Genomic DNA, 16,330 nt, shown 5'->3' with positions numbered 1-16,330 from the left:
CTCAGCAGTGTACTTCGTGGATCTGCCTGTTCTGCTCCCCACTCTGTCTCTGGTGAAGCCTCTCACCGCCCCCGAGCCTCTGGCCTGTACCCCAGTTCTGTATGCACAAATAAATAAATCTTTAAAAAAAATCAGTAGAATTTAAAAGAAAAACACTAGCTAGGAAAAAATTTAAACCACGTCTGTCATAAAATTGATGCCCTTACTATTGAAAGGGCCCCTATGAATTAACAAGAAACTGTGTCCAAGTCTCATTTTTTTGCACAATGTAGAAGATACAATTAAAAAGACTAAACCAACTTGTGCTTTTATTCACGAATAATTATGTGGTATAGACTTGTCTTCCCAATACAAACGACTAGAGAACTGGACAAAATATATGAAAAAACTTTTTAAACAGTAAAACAACAAGCAATGAAATCTTTGATCCCTAAGAGAAGGGAAACAAATAAGGAAGAGCACTATGGCCAATCAGATTTTTGCTTTTCCACATATATATATATGGAGTCTCATAAAAATAGATATATATTTTATGGAGTCATCGGATTTACTCATCCAGTGCCATGAGTGGTTCCGCAGATGGCATATTAACCATCCTGCAGATGGTATCTGACGGTCTGTGCAACTGGCCGTTGAGCCTGCCTGTCACCTTGTGAGCCTCAGCCAAGTTCATCTGGCTGGATGTTTGGTCCTTGGTGCTATGAGGAGGCTGCTGGGGGAGCCTTTCCAGTCATGGACAGCTCTGTGCACTTGTTCCTGCCGGTACCGCCCCCAAGCCCGCATGTCCATCCTCAGTCACTCCTGTTTCCCGTCAGCCACCACCCCTACTTTCTGTGTTCGTTTATTCTGAACTTTCCATGTAAGTGGCAATACACACTGTAACCTGTAGAAGCAATACAAACTGTAACCGAAAACAGTAAACATTCGGTAGAAGACCTTTGTGATCATCTGTTTTTACTAAGCATGTTTTCAAGGTTCGTTTCTGTATCATGAGTGAGTAGTATTTGATGAAACCATTTTACTTTTCCATTCATTAGGTAGGTCCTGAACATTTGTGTTGTTTTTACTTTTCTGGCTATCATAAGTAACGCTACTCTGAATATTTGTGTGCAAGTACATACTTATGTGGACACATTCATTTCTCTCGGAAGACAGTAGCTAGGCCACAAGGTAAGAAGGCTTGACATTTTGAGACACTGCAAAATGGTTTTCCACAACAGCTGCATCATTTGACATTCCCACTGGCAAAGTATGAGGTTTCCAATTTGTCCACATCCTCATCAACACTAGTTATTAACTATCTTTTTAATTATAGCCATCCTAATGGGTGTGAAGTAGAATCTCATTGTGGTTTTGATTTGCATTTCTCTGAAGGTCAAAGATGTTGAGCATTTTTTCTTGTGCTTAATAGTTGTTTGTGTATCTCCTTTGGAGAAATGTCTGTTCAGATAACTTGCCGATTTTTAGTTGTCTTGTTATTGAGTTATAAGAATTCTTTATATATTTTGGATACAAGTCCCTAATCAGATATATGATTTGCAAATATTTCACTCTGTTCCATGAGTTGTCTTTTCACTGTCTTGATGATGTCCTTTGAAATACAATTTTGTTAATTCTGATGAAGACGAATTTATCTATTACTTTGTAGCTCATGATCATGGTATGTGATCTAAGAAATTACTGTCTGATCTAAGTTCACATAAACAGTCATAGTTCAGCATTTGGAACTCTGAGGTGAAAGCTAAGGATGGCAACCTAGCAGGAGAGTGGCGCCTGGATCGCTGATATCTCTGAAGCTGCATGCCAGCCTGGTGCTGCCAGCTATGAGCTGAGTTTACATGAGAGGCCACAGGTGCGGGGGCGGTGAGAGGCTTCACCAGAGACAGAGCGGGGAGCAGAACATGCAAATTGACTAAGTCCACTGCTGAGGGGAGCAGTGGGCAGGTCAGGAGAGGTCTGCTGCACCATGTGGGTCACCTCCGGGGCAGGCAGGGATCAAACTCTTGCTGAGGTGGCTTTAGCTTCTTGGTGCTGCGCTTTAACCCGCTGTACCACCACGGAGGGCCCAAGTATTTTATTTTCTTTTTTAAGATTTATTTGTGCATACAGAACTGGGGTACAGGCCAGAGGCTCAGGGGTGGTGAGAGTCTTCACCAGAGACAGAGTGGGGAGCAGAACAGGCAGATCGACAAAGTACACTGCTGAGGGGAGCAGCAGGCGAGGCAGGAGAGGTCTGCCGCGCCATGTGGTCACCTCCAGGGCAGGCAGGAATGAAACTCATGCGGTAGCAGCTTTAGATTCTCAGTGCTGTGCTTTAACCCACTGCGCCTCCAGGGAGGGCCCCAAGTATCTTTTTTTTTTTTTTTAAAGATTTATTTATTTGTGCATACAGAACTGGGGTACAGGCCAGAGGCTCAGGGGTGGTGAGAGTCTTCACCAGAGACAGAGTGGGGAGCAGAACAGGCAGATCGACGAAGTACACTGCTGAGGGGAGCAGCGGGCGGGTCAGGAGAGGTCTGCCGCGCCATGTGGTCACCTCCAGTGGGGCAGACGGGGATCGAACTCATGCGGAAGTGGCTTCAGATTCTCAGTGCTGCGCTTTAACCCGCTGCGCCACCAGAGAGGGCCCCAAGTATCTTATTTTTAAAAAAACAAAAACTAACTTCAGTTTCTTAAAATATACCACAGAATGAATAGGAACCGTACAAGAAGATATTCACACTGACCCTGGTTTAGTACCCACAGAGCATCACAAACATTTACAAATCAATAACAAAAGAAGTATAACCCAATACAAAAGTGGATGATGGAAGTGAACAGAAGAGGAAATGTGTACGGCCAATCAACTTATGAAAATCACACTCAGTCTTATCAGTGATCACACAAATGTCAATCTCAAAATTAAAAAAAGTAAAAGTAAACCACACTCACAAAAAATAACAACATTTAAAAAAATCTGAAATTGCAAGTGACAGCAATGGGAAATCACTCCCTGCTTGTGGGAATGTAATTTGTGTGATCATTTTGGACAAGAGTGCTTTAAAGAGCCCTGTGAGAGTGCCTCCCTGGTGGCTCAAGGTGTTAAGTCTCAGTATTATGAAGCTGTCAGCAGCCATTGCAGCACGTGTTCAATCCCTGGGAAGGGAGCTGGCTCACATGGCACAGCAGACCTGTTTTGTCTCCCCTCAGCAGCAGACTTCAATGGATCCACCTTTTCTGCTCCTCACTCTCTAGGGAATCTTTGCACCACCCCCCACATCTCTTCCCTGTAGCCCAGCTCTTTTATACATAAACAAAATAAATCTTTTTTTATAAAAAAAAAATAAGATCCCTATGAGGTTCAGTACTAGTTGTCATGGTAGAACTGAACAAACTGGTAAGTTGTGGTGAGAAAATGTAATGTTTGAATTCAGGATTTAGGAGGCAGAGAAGTTGTGTGATGGCAAAACAGAGGTGAGAGGTTATAGGTGGTTGGCTAAAATGGGGGTGTGCTCATTGAGTATGTGGTGTGTCAGCCAGGGGTCAGTCAGGACAGAGAAATTACAGAGTGATTGAACAGGAAATAGTTAACAAAGAATACTTAATTACAATAGGGGATAGGAGAAATGATGAGTGGCCAGCAAGAAGTCAAGGGAATGCTAAAAGAATGTAGGAACAACAGATGTAATATATCATAGCAGACAGTAGAAAAATAATATATCCTAATCACCAACCCTAGAGCTGTGATAACCCGTGGCCTTCACCAGGCCTTGTTGGAGAAGCTTCTAGGTTGCAGAAGCAGTGGAACTTACGGGACATCTGCCCCTGAAACATGCTAAAAATGTGCCGCTTTAGTGTGTTGGTTTCCCAGACTCAGGGGAGGTTTCTCACCAGAGACACTTTGTGACAAATGCACCCAAAAGTGGTGTCAGGGATGCTGCTACCCACTGTGCATTGCTGCAGAAGGTGTGTGCTAGGAAAACCGGGATCTTGTCAGGAGTCTGGCGCGAGCACACAGGAAACAGGAAGTCAAACCCCTTCCTTTTGCAAAGTCTCTCCACTACTTGTTACTGATAAAGCTTCAGAATGTGCCAGCTGGCAAAGTAAAACATATTTAAAGGCCCCTTGTCCATTTTCACCAGACATAATGAGCGGTGGAAGGGGCAAGGAGTTGCCCCAGCCAATGCTGCCGTGTTGCTCTTGTGGATGCTGACATGACCCAGGCATTGGCAGAAACTGGGATGGAATGGAAGGCTCCTACTCACCTTGTTTCTCCATGTGTGACCTTGGCACACCTGCATCAGAATCAAGCTTCCTGGGGATGTGCGCACTTGAATAATGCAGATTCTTGTGCCCCGTTGCAGATCTCCTGAACTAGTGTATTGGATCACTGGGTTCCCAAATCTTCTTTTAAGGAATGACCCAATGGATTTGAAAATTTGAAAAATCAATTATGAGTATTTCCAAATGTATGGAAACAAAGGAAATGGTGTAATAAGTACTAGTATATGTACCATTCAATTTTATTTTTTACAGATTTATTTATTTGCGCATACAGAACTAGGGTACAGGCCAGAGGTGCAGGGGCGGTGAGAGGATTCACCTGAGGCAGAGTGGGAAGCAGAACGGCCGACTGACTGAAATACACTGCTGAGGGGAGCAGCGGGCGGGTCAGGAGAGGTCTGCCATGCCATGTGGGTCACCTCCCTGGCCAGGAATCAAACTCATGCTGCAGTAGCTGCAGCTAGCTTCGTAGTGTTATACTTTAACCCGTTGCACCAGTAGGGAGGGCCCAGTACTGTTCAATTACAATAAAAGTTAACCTTTACATTATTTCCTGCCATTTTTTTAGCAGTAATGGAATGTTACCTATTTTGGTTCAAGTTCCACTCATGGCGTTCTCTTGCCGCCTTCCCTCACATGATGTGTAGTTTGTAAATCACTGTTTCAGGTCATGGAGAGGATGTTTGAGCAGGGGCATTACACCTGCTTGTACAGGTGCTTTTGGAAAATCAACCTAACTGCTGTGCTGAGGCGTCCATGAGGATGAAAAGGCGGAGGTGGAGAAGCCAGTGACAGCCAGTGAGTGTGGCTACCAGGCAGCTGAAGTCCAGTCTTTCTGCCTCCTCTTCCCACCCCTCTCAGGTCATCGGCTCCTCTCTGCCTTCACTTGCTTCTCTCCCCAGTCTGATTTTCATCACTAGTCACTCTACCCATATGCTTGTTACTGTCCCAGAATTCCTTGCTTTCTTGCCATTTGACCATACCAGTGATAACATCCAGTCTTTACACTACCAAACTGTTTCTGCTGCCCTCCAGAGGTCACTTGCCTCTCTCATTTCACTTTATTACTTATAGTCATTTGCTGTAGCCAATGTCCAGAATGACGCAAGTCTTCATCTAGGTGACCTCAGCGGACTCAAGCCTATTTTGGACTAGGCTGGCTGGGCTCCTGAAATCACTCAGGCTTTTTTCTTCATCAGAAATGTAGATGATGCCTCAACATTACTGCCAGATCTGTTTGTAGAGTACAATTTTGATGCAATTGTGAAAACTGTCCAAATGACATATGTGTTTTGGTAGATCAGGTTTGGGGTTTTTATTTATCAACAATGCATTTCCTTTTTTTAATTGCATAGATTTGACTGTGCTTCAAAAGTCAATTAAAGCTTTTGGTTGATTATATTTATTTCACTTTTAAGTATAATTTCATGAATCCAAATATTTGGCAGTGAAATCTTTGTTACAGGACTTTTGACAGACACAACAATGTGAATGAATCTCAAAATGATGCTCAGTGAGACAAGTCAGACCAAAAGAAGGGATTATAGTGTATACATTCATTTCTTTGATTCTAAAAAAAACCCCAAACTAATCTGGAGGACTGAATGCAGATTGATGGTTGTGTGGGACTTGGGGGGAAGGGAGAAGAGAAGGTGTGGGAAGAACATAAGAACATTTTGTGGGGACAAGAAAAGGTTAACTTGGCTTGAGTATGTGTGGTTGTATCACAGGTGTAGACCTGTGCCAAACTTTATTAAGTCATAAATATGTGCATTTTTATGTCAATTATATTTCAATAAAAATAATTCACAAGGAAAAGATTTTTCAAGCCATTAAAACAAACAAAAATCCCTATCATAATCAGGTAGTATCTGTACCCAGGACTCCATATGACTTTATTCATTCATTTAGTCTGTGTTTTTAGAAAACATCTACTGTGTACTAGGCCCTCTGCCAGGAACAGAGTTAAAGATTCACAGGAAGGTTACGTTCTGCTGGGGGAGGCAGAGCAACAAGCAACACTAGCAGAGTGTTACAAGTGTCGTGCCAGAAGGGGAAGCTTAGAAGACATTTAGTCAGATTATCTAAGATTATTTGGTCATAGATGCCCGAAGCTGTGCTGAGAAGGATTCTGATGCTAGGCAGAGTCCCAGGCAGGAGGGGAGAGATGGTGAGTGGCCACCATGGCCAGTGTAAGGTTGGACTGTGAAAACTGGCCTTCTTCACATTTCCCAATAGCATGACAATTTCAACTGGTTCCAAAAATGCTTGAGAATAGCAAAGACCTCTCGCTACGCCAGTTATTATTTTGTTCCAGAGCAGCCTTTGTGAATGCAAAGGGTTTCTGGTTGAGAAACAACCTTCGAGGCTGGAGTGCGGACAGAGGACAAGGGCTCTTTTGTTCTCAAAAGTTGTTTTCAAGTGTTTTTTACCTGCTTTTGTGTCTGATTCTCCACCAAGAGGACTGCAGCTGGATTGTAGAGTAGAAGCAGGTCCAGAAAAAGAATTGCTAAAGAATGCACGTAAACAGGATGTCAGATGTTATCCTTAGCCTCTTTCCCCAAATATAGTTTTTTGGCTGCAAAGTAAAATGCCATTCTCCTAGCTTCTGCTTAGACGCAGTGATGGCCAACAGCAGGCACAATCTTCATTTGCTCGGCACCTTGTCACCGTGCAACTCAATGTGTTTTGCAAGGAATGATCGTGACATGTCATCTCTGTGAGATAAGATGAGGACACCGGGTCATTTCTTGGAAGAATGTTCTCGGCCTGCCCCTGCGGAGCCCGTGTCGCTAGCACAGCTCCTCACAAGGCTCAGAGCCGTCTGACCTAAGAGCCAGTTGGCGTCTTACTCCTGCCTGGAGCCAGATTTCACTGGGGTTAGACTATTATTGACAGCATTTCCCCGCACTGCGGGCCCCCCCCCCCCCAGCTCATCCCCAAGGTCCCCTCGGAGCTGGCTCACCTTTGTTTTCCAAGAGCAGTTGCTTCCTTCTTTCTCCTCCCTCCCCGGCATCCTCCTCACTTCCTTCCCTTACAGCTTCTTGCACTGTTGCTTGTGTGTGTGTGTGTGTGTGTGTTTCTTTTAAAAATCTTAACGAGTTTATCTTGCTGGTTTTGAAGGGGAAAAACAGTGCTAGCCAAGATCTTTCCATTCAGTCTATGCTGACATGTTTGAGTGTGATCTCTGGGGTTGTCAAATCCCACAATTCAAGTAGGTTCCTTCCAGCATGGTCGAAGAAGAGCTGTTTTGAAGCTTTGCTCTGCAAGCACCAGAAGAGGACCCATAAAAAGGAAGCCAACAGCAGATGTAATCACGGATGTGGCTTAGCCTTTGCAGCTGCCCGAGACGACTGTTCGGAGCTTACAATCCTCAGAAATGAATCCAGAAGAGCGAATCGTGACATGGCTTATATCCCTGGGGGTTTTAGATTCCCCCAAAAAGACCATCTGTGATCCAGAGGAGTTCTTGAAGTCCTCACTGAAAAATGGGGTAGTGCTGTGTAAACTGATCAACAGACTGAGGCCTGGCTCTGTAGAAAAGGTAAGGGGACCGGGCCGCGGCCGTGGCCTGGGGATGGTTGCCACCCAGAACAGCAACGCTGGATGCCCGGGACTGCTTGCTGTCCAGGCCTTGCAGCTCCTCTGCTCGTGTGTCTTTCTAATAGGGAGAGCTTCTTTCTTACTGTGTTTGTCATTTGACATAGTCAGAAAATGAAACGGCCTTGAGTCATTGGCCCTCAAGTATTAAGACAGTAAAGTCCTGTCACACTGCTTGTGCCAGGGGACAAAGCTTGCTCTGACATACATACATCACCCCTCCCTGTGTCGTGAGGGCATGGGTTGGACTTGGGGTACATGCAAGTCTGTGGATTAGTGAGATGATTTGTAAAAGATATGGATCATGTCTATTGACAGTTTAACTAAAATCCATGTAGATGTTTTTTCTCCAAGAAATAAAATATTTAGTGAGAGTGAGGCTCTTTGGCAACCAGGAAAAACAATCTACAATGTCACATAGGATTGGTAAAATAATAGAAAGCAAATATATGTTTGGACTGCAACATGTGTTCAAAGTGAAACTAACCTCACTCTGTCTTCAAAATTCAAGATTTGTTATGTTGGGGATCTATGGACCATTTATGAAGTGGGCACTTGACATAGATGCAAAGGTAGAATCCAGTTACTTCCTTAAGATCATCAGGGAATGGGAATGGGAAGGTCTTTTGCCTTCTGGAACCAGTTTGTATTTTAACTGAACAGTAGACATCGTTCCTTAAACTTGAAAATACTGGCGGTGAGATCACGAGAAGTAATGAAATGTAGAGAACGGTGAAGGCGAAGGTGGAACTTTAATACATTTTCGTGAGGAGGAGGGAGCAAGCTACGAAGTTGAAAGCAAGCATCAAAGTCAACAAAATGGTCTGGGTCACTCGAATTCATTAGCACCCCAATTTGACGGAGGGCATGAGAACAAGTTTCCAAGTAGAGCTGATGTCGGGCTAAAAGTTTGGTGGCATTTGAGGTAAATAACGACCGTTTAGATTTTTGCCTCACTTCCTTTAGCGGTTATTTGTCTTCCTGGGTTGGCAGCAAGGTGGAGTTGAAAAGCTCAGTTTATCTGGCCTGCCCGGGAGTAGGCTAGGCTTGCCCTGGGATGACACTGACCCAGTAACATCCGCCCTGTTTCTCTAGTTCTACCTGGAGCCCCAGACTGAAGCCGAGTGCACCCACAACATCAACGACTTTCTGAAAGGCTGTGCCGCCCTGCAAGTAGAGGTAAGCTTCCCAGCCGCCTTCCTGGTGGCCTTGCTCTTCACTCTGCTAATAAAGATGGTGTTGCGGTAAACACTTGCTTCATTTTCGCTGTTAAATAGAGCTCACATCTTACAAACCCAACAGTGGAGGGTGTCGGCCCCAGTGGTGACTTGCTAGTTTGCCTTTCCCAGAAATCAGTTCCAAAACAATGAAAAATCAAAACGTCAGAACTGAGAGACTTTGAAGGCCAGTGCTCAAGCCCTGAAGGAGGCTCCCCGTGGCAGAGTGCTTCTCTGCTGAGGGCCACTGAGAGCTGGCCGATGCCTGCTGCCAAGGGGCACATAATCTCTGAGTTGGGATGAGGGAAAAATCTATTGCCTCTATTTCCCATTAGCATTTTAGAACAGGAGCATTGAAAAGTTTAGAGAACATTACCCTGAGGCTGACATTTTACATTATAACACAATAAAAAATATTTATTTACTTATGCATACAAGAACTGGGGTGTAGGCCTGAGGTGTGTGTGTGGGGGAGTGAGAGGATTCACCAAAGACAGAGAGGGGAGCAGAACAGCAGATCTACTGAAACACACTGCTGAGGGGAGCAGCAGGTGGTCCAGTAGAGGTCTGCCACACTATGTGGGTCAGCTCCCTGGCCGGGGATCAAACTGGTGCTGCAGTGGCTGCGGATCACTTCATAGCACTGTGCTTTAGCCCATTGCACCACCAGCGAGGGCCTACACACACACTTTCTATATTCCATGATTTTATATTGTATGGATTCTTAAGTTCCTATGGGGTGCTACTGAGAGGAAGGCGATTTTTCACCTGTGTGTCAAATTACTTGACTTCTCTGGGCCTTAGGGTTTTGTTTTTTTTTTTATCTGTAAAATACTTTACTAGCTACTCTGTGGTGTTGTGATGTTCAAATGAGATACTGCATAGTAATTTAACACTAAGAGCTCTACCCTCAAAAGCTTTGTGAGATGATGTGTAGAGAAAGATCAGTACAGGCCCAGGGACGTGAGAGGTGTAGACATGTATTTCTGGTATATTTTCACCAGAAAGTGTCGGCTATGGCTTGTGTATGGAATCTTTTTTTTTTTTTTAAGATTTATTTATTTATGTATACAAAAACTAGGGTACAGGCCAGAGGCCCAGGAGGTGAGTAATTCACCAGAGACAGAGTGAGTGAGGAGCAGAACAGGCAGATCGAGTGAAGTTTACTGCTAATGGGAGCAGTGAGCGGGTCTGCCACAACATGTGGGTCACCTCCCAGGCTGGAAATCGAACTTGCATTGCAGTGGCTGTGGACAGCTTCAGAGCGTTATGCTTTAACCTATGGCACCACCAGGGAGGGCCCGGTTTGTGTACAGAATCTATCGCTAGACTTCTTGGATTCAAATATCAGTACTCATGCTTTGGTGACTTTGTACTCAGGACTCATGCTTTGGTGTTTTTGCTTGTGATCATGTTACTGTGCTTAACTGCACCTCTAAGCCTCAGTCTCCCAATCTGTAACATGGGAATAACTCAGCACCTATCTCTTCGGTTTGGATTGAGATTCAGTGAATTCACACTGATGTAAAAGCACCTAGCACATTGTAAGTGTTCTCCAAGCATCACTCTTAGTAGTAATAGAAACAGCTTTGCCTCAGATACACTTTGCTTGCTTCAGAATTTTCCCTAAAGTTAGCCATAGCACCAGGCTATGCTTGTCTCAGAGCATTTCATTCCAGGTTTCCATGCTGCCTAATTTTAGCTCGCTGTGTGTGTGTGTGTGTGTGTGTGTGTGCTCATGCATGTGATGCACAGTGGCATCGGTATGTGTGTGTTTTAGGTGGATGTAACTTGAGGCCACTCGGTCCCTTATGGAATATCTGTCATGGAACAGATCATGGTTTTTGTTTTTGTTTTTGCTTGTCAAATCAAAATATAGCATGACTGCCTATGATTTTTTCCACTCTGAAGCTGATGGAAGGTATACTGAGCTTCTGCACAGTGCTAAAAAATAACAGAGACCTCCTGGGCCTAGTACTGTTGGGGACTGAGTCATTGCACAAAAGTGGATTTTTCTGCTCTTGAAAGTTTATTCCTTTAAGCACCAATGTGGAAAATATCGGTATCTACTTTGGATAGGAATCTTCTAAAAATATGTATCATACATTTATAGCTTCCTAAATGAAAGGCACTGGGCATGTTTTTCTTTTTGTAATTCTAGCTGGCCTGAACAGCATATGAATGCGTAATGAGGCAACATCTGGCACATACCTTCTCTTGTTTGACAGACTTAGGTCAGCGTCTTGGCTGGGTCAGTTACCAACTATGTGACTCCGGGAAAAATTCCTTGGCCTCTTGTGCTCCAGTTTCCTCATCTGTGTAATGGAGACATTAATAATATCTACTGCATAGAACTGTTTGAAGGCTCAAATGAAATAATGCCTCTAAGGCACTTCTATACCACTGCCCACAAGACACTTGTCATACGCGCTCACTGTCAGTGTCATAAGTAGGTGGTGTTGTGTGCACACTCAGGCCTGTCGGAGCCACATGAAAGAGCTTCCTAAGAGAAGTCGGATCAATGCAATACACAAGGAATGAGAACAAATGATGAGCTGTTAAGCTCCAGCAGCCAAGGGTACTGGCCGCCCAGTCTCAAGCTCCCAGGTGGCCAGGAGACAGACCTAGACACAAATATTAGCAATGTCACTTTGGATTGTGGGTCTGCTATAGGACATGCTTAAAAGTTTCTAGTGGATGCTTGGAAATGTAAATATACAGAAAACGACAAGAGCCTAATTGGCCTAGTGTCCAGAACACACTATTATTGATCTCTGCAGAGTAGAGTGGGGAGTTCCACTGCTGAGCAGGTTCCGGAAGGCATGGCTCACCTGCCCCCCAGGTGTGGCCATGAGCTCAGGATGGGAGGGAACATGGGCTGTACCACCGGCACCACGGGTCTGACTGTGGGCACCCACCGGTCACCCAGAGCCCTGATGTTCTTCCCTTCCTCTGCTTGGAGGTCGCTGGTGCCCATGAGCGTGACCTCTTGGTGTGGGAGCAGCAGGTCTGCTGTGGCTTTCCTCACCTGCTGCCCTCATCGTGCATCCACTAGTCATGACCTGCTGCTGTGTGTCACACTCAGGGGAAGACGACTGTATGTCCCAGGCTGGTATACTAGTGTCTGGAGGAAGCAACTATTCATGATTCCCCAGGCCCCTCAGGTATCCAGTCCCCCCAGTCCTCTGAAACAGTGCCTCTCTTCTATGCTGGGCAAAAACACCCAAGTAAATGACACCAGATCCCACAGGAAAGCAGACTGTAACATCAGACAGCGATGTATTAGTGGGGGGGTTGGAGGGAGATACTGCCAGCTTGAGACTGCTCTGTGAGACAGCATCTTTTCCAGCAGGCGGGATCCCTGAGCCCCGGTAGGAGCACTTAGACCAGAGCCAAATCATCTTCAAGATCTGGGAAAAGTCTTCATGGACTGTGACCTCTAGTTCTCTGAGCTCACCTACCTCAATGCATTCGGGTGCGACTACCTCAAGGCTGTTACAGGCACTTAAAGGTGCCTTCATCACAGGCGCGCTCCAGCAGACTGCAGTGCCCAGAGCCATCAAGCTGCTGCTGCTTGTGGCAGAGGAGAACTAGGAGTTGGGTGGACAGAACGCCCTGAGGAATCTGATGCTACAAGCATTGCCCTGACCCTTCCCCTCCCCCACCCAGTTTGTATGGGGACTGTTCCCACCACCCACCTCTGCGTCTTCCATGTTGATTTTGGGGTTGTTCTGTGCCTTCCAACAAATCACACCCCTGCCTTTCCCCCCCCCCCAAGGAAAATGAAAGTGGTGTTCCCTGCCTTCACCATGTGCTTGGGTTCCCCTTGTTTTCCGTTTCCACTGAGCACCCCCCCCCTCCATGTGCGCTCTATAGCCACTTTACCCCTGAGCTATAAGACAAATACAATGGGGAAAACAAAAGCAAAGGAAAGAAAGAAAAAGCAAAAGAAGAAAGAAAGAGTACAGCTTAGAACGGGCAGTTTGGAAGCAAATGGAGCCAGAGATGTGGCAGAACACCCCAGTGTGCCTGCTGGCTGCGGGGCATGGTGACCTCGCTAAAGAGCCACCCGCTTCTGACCCGCAAGGTTGTCACTGGCCTCTCCGAGTAGCCTCCATCTTGGTGTTTCCATAGGGCCTTCGTGGCGCATGTCTAGGACGTCACACAGCTGGGACTAGTCAGGGCAGTCTGCTGAGACAGCTCAGAAACAACTCCCCAACTCTGATAGTGTGTTTTGAAACACACAATACTTACACAGTTTTAAATATTGATGTGATAAAGGTGTCTTTTATGCCTTTGGAGGGATGTCAGATTCATCTAGTTGTTCTTTCGTTACTTGTATTTTGTGTAGCATAGCTAAGGAACCAGGTTGGGAGACTTTTTTTCCTGTATTTTCTTCTCAGTGTGTTATAGTTTTAAGCTCTTGTATTTAGGTCTTTATTGCAGGTTGAGTTGTTTTTTGTACATGACGTGAGCTGCTCCAGATTTCTTCTTTAACATGGGGAGATCTACTTGCCAACATTTTATTTTCTTTTAGAGAAAACATTGTCCTTTCCTTCCCTGAGTTGATTAATGTAGCTTTGTAGTAGATTTTCAAAGCAGAAATAGTGAGTATTCCAACCTGCCCTTTGTTTTCCAAATCAAATCATTTTGGCAATTCTGGATCGCTTGCTTGCCCATATGGATTCTATAATCAATCAGCTTACCATTCCTGCAAAAAAAAAAAAAAAGCCAGCTGGAATTTTGATAGGAATTTTATTCAATCTCTATATCACTTTGGAGAATCCTTAATAATATTAAATCTTCTCATCCATCAACACTGAATGTATTCCCATTTATTTAGGTCATTTTAAGTTTCATTCAACAATGACTTGCAAATTTCAGTGTAGATGCCTTATACTTCTTTGGTTCAATTTCTTGCAAATTGTTTCATTCTTTTTGGTGTCATTGTTTCATATTTGGATTGTTCATTGCAAGTGCACAGAAATACAATTAATTTTTCTAGAGTGATCTTGTGTCTTCAACTTTGCTCTACTTGTTCAGTAAATCTAAAAGTTATTTGGATGCCTGTTAGTTTTCTTATGTATTATCATCTCGTCTGTGAATAGAGATACTTTCATTTCTTCCTTTCCCATTTAGTGCCTTTAATTTCATTTTCTTGCTTAATTTGCCTGATTAGAACCCACAATCAGAGTGACATCCTGGTCTTGTTTTTGATCTTAGGAGGAAGGATTCAATCATTCATCATAGAACATGATGTTAGCTGTGAGTTTTTCAGATAAGCTCTTTATCTGGTTGAGGGAGTTCCTTTCTATTCCCAGTTTCCTGAGTGTTTTTATCATGAAAGGGTACTAAATTTTTGTCAAGTGCTTTTTCTGCATCTGTTAAGATGAGCACTATTTTTGTCCTTAATATATTGATACAACATTGTATTACACTGATTGGTTTTCATTTGTGAAATCCATCCTACATTCCTGGGATAAATCCCAGTGGCTCATATATATACATATACAGATTTGTGCACATCTGTGGTTATTCTTGAAACGTCCTCATTGGAAAGGAACTACTGTGTCAAAATTCCATAGATACCCCCAGTTTCCCCACAAAAATTACTAGACACCCAGCAAGAGTATAGAAATGACCTTCTTCCTTTCCTGGGCAACACTGGATATGATTTATCTTTACTATTTGCAAAACTATTGGGTACAAATGGTGTTTCATTTATTGCTGTCATGTTTATTTCACAATTCCTAATGAGTTTGGAATTTTCTCCCCACTTTATAGTCCAATTTACTTTTTCTGTGAACCAAACATATCTTTATTATTTGTTTACAGAATGGAGAAAGCAGGGAGGACTTTCAAGCCTCAAGGGAAAATCTTCCAGAACATCTAGGTAGAGTGTCACTAATGTGATCGGGAAAGTCCATTAACACCACAATTCTAGCAATGGCAGTTTTGTTTTGGTTCTGCTGATGGAACTCAGGGTCATATACAGTGTGACCAGTAGCTTGGGTGTTACCTCTAGTGGTCTAGGCCTGGCTGTAGCCTCACCAATGACTACAGCAAACTCTAGCTCTCTGGTTACTTTTCATCCAGCCCTTCCCACTACGTCACTCCATGCAGGCACTCCTGCTCGTACACCACCACCTTTACTACCCGCACCTCGCAGGGGATACTTCTTTCCTGTCCTGAGCCAAGCTTGCAATTGTAAGAAGATGTTTTGCTCATCAAAGTTTTCATCGAATGTAAGGAGGCTCAGTTAGCCCTTCTCTCTCTACCCCTCTCCCTGCACCTTCCATTCTCTCTCTCATGCCAGCTGGGATCGGCATGGCTTTTTCTCTGCCCCCACCCCCTCACTGCCTCCTGTCTCCCTGACTCACTCCATCTGCCTTGTCACCGGAACAGCACGGGTGCCCTCCCCAAAGTAGGGCCTGTGGGATGGACGATTTGCCATTTCCCAGGGCCTGCTCTGCAGGGAAGCAGTTCTGGAAGTCAGGCAGCTCTACTTATAGTCACGAGTCAAGGCTCACTCTGCCACAAGAGCTCCAGGTGTGGGAGGGCAGAAGCTCCCCACAGGAGTCAGGCCAGCAGCCAGTTCACCAAGCGGTGGCTGCAGTGGGTGTCTTTGAGTCCCCAGTCTGCAACTGTGTCCAGTCAGAGTCCCTTCTCTATGCCTGGGTTGGCTCGTCTGTAAAGTGAGGAGACTACAGTAGGGTAGTAGCTAACCGTTGGGCGCTTTTTAACTGGTCTGTTTCCCCCTCTCTCCCCTGGACAAGCCTTGTATATTTAGCTGCTCAGTTTGAGCTACTGGGAAGCCTAAAGAGGATTTGGGCGAGTTTCCTTTCTGTTGAGCAAATCTGACGCTCCGAATGGAATTTCCCAGAGTTGCATGAAATGTCACCCATGACTTGTGGCCATCCTAATCTTCTCCCCAGGGCGCTGTAGTTCTGTAAAAACTGGACTTCAAGCGAGGTTTCAACATTTCCCAGCTCTCGCGAACCTTTTTATTCTCCTTCAAAGACGCTCTGTGATTTGGAACCTGCCACCACAGAGCCCAGGAGAGTTGGGGAAGGGAGGTAAGTGGAGGGCCGCTGGGGAGCGCCTCCCCGCCTCCCGGCAGAGCGTGGGGGTTCCGAGCGGCGTCCGGCCTTGGGGAGGAAGCAGGCCGCCGGGAAGGGCTAGTGTGTGGGGTCGGGGTTCCCGCCCGGGCTCTCGCAGTCGCCGCCAGCAGGCCAGGCGCCGGCTGCCAG

At 45.1% G+C, this 16,330-nt stretch overlaps 1 protein-coding gene across 1 annotated transcript in view; it reads left to right on the top strand.

Moving 5' to 3' along the window:
* Positions 1–7,465: 7,465 nt before the first annotated feature.
* The window catches only part of ARHGEF6 (Rac/Cdc42 guanine nucleotide exchange factor (GEF) 6), a 98,443-nt gene continuing 89,578 nt past the window's right edge, over positions 7,466–16,330 (top strand). Inside the window, exons 1-2 of the mRNA XM_004685843.2 lie at positions 7,466–7,807; positions 8,959–9,042. Of these exons, the coding sequence (XP_004685900.1) occupies positions 7,643–7,807; positions 8,959–9,042 (249 nt within the window). The 5' untranslated portion in view covers positions 7,466–7,642. The remainder of the gene's footprint in view (positions 7,808–8,958; positions 9,043–16,330) is intronic.

Source organism: Condylura cristata, unplaced genomic scaffold (genome assembly GCF_000260355.1).
Source record: "Condylura cristata isolate star-nosed mole 26May11 unplaced genomic scaffold, ConCri1.0 scaffold00019, whole genome shotgun sequence".
Lineage (NCBI taxonomy): Eukaryota > Metazoa > Chordata > Mammalia > Eulipotyphla > Talpidae > Condylura > Condylura cristata.
This window is presented reverse-complemented; position numbering and strand designations above follow the sequence as displayed.